The 4,346-nt window shown below is 55.7% G+C and overlaps 1 protein-coding gene across 1 annotated transcript; it reads left to right on the plus strand.

The window, feature by feature from the left end:
- Positions 1 to 3,067: 3,067 nt before the first annotated feature.
- Positions 3,068 to 3,589, plus strand: LOC117162608 (uncharacterized). The gene has a single exon (XM_033344444.2). The coding sequence runs from the start codon at positions 3,068 to 3,070 to the stop codon at positions 3,587 to 3,589; it is 522 nt and encodes a 173-aa protein (XP_033200335.2).
- The last annotated feature ends 757 nt before the right edge of the window (positions 3,590 to 4,346 follow it).

Consider the following 4,346-nt stretch of genomic DNA (forward strand, 5'->3'; position numbering starts at 1 on the left):
ATATCTTCTTTATATCTTAAGAGAAGATATGTAAGTCCATTATGTAGTTTGCTTAAGAAGGTCAGTAGAGATTTTCTTATCTGATGGGATAATCGAGGCAGATTTATCTACGCACATGTTCAAGCACGATGGAGGGAGTTTGCTGGCACATGGTGCACACAGTCTAATTTAGGGAACTAATCGTATAACATACATCATACACAACCTATATCACGTAAAAACGTGTAAACTGAAACGTTAAAAACTGTACGAATTATTATGATTACACTTCCCTTCATATTTAGTGATATTAACCTTCATACAAACAACCTCTTCAAGGAGAAACAAAATTCTTTTTCGAAAATGGCACTTCCAATTCTTCTTATTCTCACTATTTAATTGCTAGCCGTATCAAGTAACAACGAAAAAAATAATAATATCTAAACGTTAAGCAGGTCCATATTTTTGGGGATACAATTAAAAAAGTAAATCGTCGGTGGAATATTGTTTCACCTATCAAGAATTTTGGAAGATATAATTAGAAAGGTACAACCTGGGTAGAAAATTGTACTCCTTATCGAGCATTTTTGAAAATATAATTGAGAAAGTGGAATCTGGATAGAAAATTGTTTTACCTACGAAGCATTATAAAAAGTAAGTTTAATAAAACTATACCTTGGATATTTCATATATTTTTTCATATTATACGCATTACATTATAGAAGCAAACGCGGACTGCTCAACGTCATAGGCTCAGAATCTAAAACTCTATTCGGAACTCTCCTCGAAAAAGATCTAGAACTCATTAACGAAAATATTGATACATTTGTAGCGGCACTCGACACAGCACAAATACCGCTACTCGACATAAACAACTAACGGACGACGGTAGCGCAGTGGTTAACGCATTAGGTTACGAACTTTCGGGGAAAGTAGTGGGGGGATATATGGGAGGCAGACGTAGAGAGGACGGAGCTGCGAGCGTAATCGAAATCTCCGGAAAACTGGAGAGCTTGGGCAAGGGAGGTAACCAGAGTGGAGGACTAGTGCCCGTGAACGCAAAGCGGATGTGGATACGGGAAGTCTGGCTTGGACAAGGAGTTAAAGCAAAACCAACCAAGTGTGAGGTTAGGACGGTGGAGTAGCCATATTAGGACGCGTGACAACAGCGCCGCTACACGGGCTACCCGAGAAACTACCCAGACGCAGCCATATTGGCGCGTGCGCCGAAGCGCTTCGCGCGGGCCACTTGAAAGTGACAGCGACTGGCAGAGTGGCAAGTGCTGACCGAGCGACATTTCCCGCCCAACGGGGAAACAGACGCAACCATGGCGAAAGGGAAGGAGGTAGAGGAAAACGCTAGGGGACGAAGGGAAACGGAACTGGCTGCGGAGCTGCCACACGTCAGCACCAGGAGCATGACGAAGGCGATGCCGCCAAAGGAGGGACTCTCCCGCTTCACGCTGGACAAGGAGGGAATATGGACTGAGGAAACAACAGAGGAGGAGGAAACCCCCGCCAGAGAAGCACCCCGAGCGAAGAGAAAGAAGGCCAACGAATCCCCCGAACTCCCCGCGGACCCGGCTGAAGAAATGAGAACAGCCACAACGGCGGACATAGGAGCCAAACTGATTCGCCGGGCCGCCGAGGTGGCCAAGGCTGCCGAGGCACCCCGCAACCACAAGGACACGCAGGTGAAAACCCTGAAGGAGGCGGCGAGAACCATCACCGCGGGCGTGACCGAAATAGTGAGGAGAACGGACCCTGTCACCGACGCACTCGCTATAGCGCAAAGACGCATAGCAACACTGGAGGCGGCGGTAGAGGCACTCCGAAAAGAGCCGGCCTCGCGCCCCACCGCGGATGAGAGCAGCTACAGGGCGCGTCTCGCTGCAGTCAAACACCATGCAGAGGAGATGAGATCCTTGCTGCACCGACTGGAGGAACGACTGCAGAGAATAGAAAAAGGAGAAGGAAAGGAGGTCGCTCCTGCCGCGAACACGAGAGGGATGGAGCCTGGAGCCCCAAACGCCCCAGCGCCCAAGGGAGGCCGAACAGCTGTCATCGAATGGCAGACGGTTGAAAGGAAAAGAAGCGGAAAGAAGAAGGAAGCAGGAAAGAAGCAGCCGGCGAAGCTGATCCCCGAGACAGGGGCGGTAAGACAGAGGGAAACTCCGGAGAGTGGATTGGAGAACGCACGAAGAGGGGGAGGCAGGGGGCCCCTCCCGCGCGCACCGCGAACGTCAGCGGTAACAATCACCCTGACGGACAAATCGAGCCAATCCTACGCGGAGGTGCTGGCTGCGGCCAAGGACAGTGTCTCCCTGACCGAGCTCGGAATCAACACGATGAGGATGCGGAAGACCATCGCCGGAGGCGTCATCTTAGAGGTCCCCGAGGACCAGGGAAGGGAGAAGGCCGCAGCGCTCGCAGCACAGCTGACGCGGGCTCTGGACCCGAACGAGGTCCGCGTGGCGACACCCTTCCGAGCCGCGGAGGCAAGGGTGTCCCTGATAGACATAGCGGCCACCAAGGCGGAAATCCAGAACACCCTGGCGAGGAAGAGCGGCTGCAAGCCGGAGGACATCCGGCTGGGAGAAATCCGCCCCGCCCGGAACGGACTTGGCACCGTGTGGATACGAGGCCCTGCCAGTGCAGTGAGGAAACTGGCCCAGGCTGGAAAGGTCGCCATAGGCTGGTCGACGGCGAAGGTCGAAGCCATCGAACGGAGACCGTTGCAGTGCTACAGGTGCCTTGGGATAGGACACACGGGGAAGACCTGCACCGCCAAGGAGGACAAGGGGCACCTGTGCTTCAGATGCGACGAACCAGGCTACCAGGCGAGAGCATGCACTACTGCGAGCCCGAAATGCCTGCTCTGCGAGGCGCTTGGAACACCGTCGGTGCACAGGATGGGGGGACCGGCCTGCGCCCCCTCGAAGAAAGGAACGAAAGGAGCCGCCCGCGGATCCACGGCTGCATGAGGCAGCGAGAAAGGCTCCCCGTCGCAAAGCGACCCTAAGCCCGCGAACAAGGAGGTAGGCACGGAGGAAGCCACAAACAAGGAAAGAACACCAAAGAACTGAGAATGCGCATCCTCCAGACTAACCTGCGAAGGTCAAGGCGAGCACAAGACCTGCTCCACCAAACCATCCGGGAGAGCACGGTCGCCCTAGCGGTGGTGGCGGAACCGTACAGAGTTCTGGATGCCCCGGAGTCGGTCGGAGACACGGACGGAATGGTTGCCGTCACCTGGACATCAACGCCCGGGGCGTTCGCCCACGGAGCCCTGCTGGAACGCGGCAACGGATACGCCGCGGTCGAGTGGGCAGGGATGATGGTGGTGGGGGTGTACGTGTCACCTAACAGCGGACGGGCAGCGTTCGAGGAATTCCTAGACGGAGTTGGCGACTGCGTCAGGCGACGACTCCCCCGACAAGTGCTCGTCCTGGGAGACTTCAACGCGCACTTCACGGAATGGGGGAACGCCAGGACCAACGCGCGCGGCCGCACGCTATCAAACTGGGCCGCGGGACTTGGACTTCTGTTAGTGAACAGGGGCTCGACCAGTACCTGCGTGACGTGCAGAGGGAGCCCATTGTTGACATAACATGGGCCTCCCCCGAGGCATTCAGGCGGATCTCAGGCTGCAGAGTGGCCCAAGGGGTCGAGACGCTGTCGGACCACCTCTACATATTCATGGAGGTGGACGCACCTGGACCTGGAATGCCGACGACAAACGACGGGCACGGCCCGCCGAGGGGGAGGCGCGCGCGCCCACCGCCCAGATGGAAAATAAAAGAAAGGAATGAAGATCTACTCCGAGCGGCTGCTATAGCAACAGCTTGGAGCTGGGAGGCCTCGACAACGACGACCGAAGCAGACGTGGAAGAGGAGGCCGAGAACCTCCGCCAAGCCACGACAACAATCTGCGACGCATCCATGCCACGGGCCACACCGGGCACGGTGCGAAGCAGAGCAGTTTACTGGTGGAACCCCGACATCGTGGAACTGAGGACGAGATGTGTCCGGGCCCGAAGACAGTACCTAAGGGCCCGCCGCTGGCGACGACGCGACGAAGAAGAAGTCTCCTTGCGCTACCGGGCGTACCGCGCGCTACAGCGCTCGCTACAAAAGGAAATTAAAAAAGCGAAGGACCGTGCTTGGTCCGAACTGGTCGAAACAGTCGAGTCGGACCCATGGGGAAGGCCATACAGGAAGGTGACACAGAAACTACGCGCGAAGGGCCCCCTGACAACGACGGAGATGGAACCTGCGCTGCTGACGCGGATCACCGGAACGCTCTTTCTCCCACAAGAAAACAGAGCGGTGGAACGGCCACGGGAAACGACACGACCGCTGGAATG

The sequence above is a fragment of the Bombus vancouverensis genome, unplaced genomic scaffold (genome assembly GCF_051014615.1).
Source record: "Bombus vancouverensis nearcticus unplaced genomic scaffold, iyBomVanc1_principal scaffold0077, whole genome shotgun sequence".
NCBI lineage: Eukaryota > Metazoa > Arthropoda > Insecta > Hymenoptera > Apidae > Bombus > Bombus vancouverensis.

Coding starts and splice junctions, on each gene's coding strand:
- LOC117162608 (XM_033344444.2), top strand. CDS start 3,068: ATGCGCATCCTCCAGACTAACCTGCGAAGGTCAAGGCGAGCACAAGAC.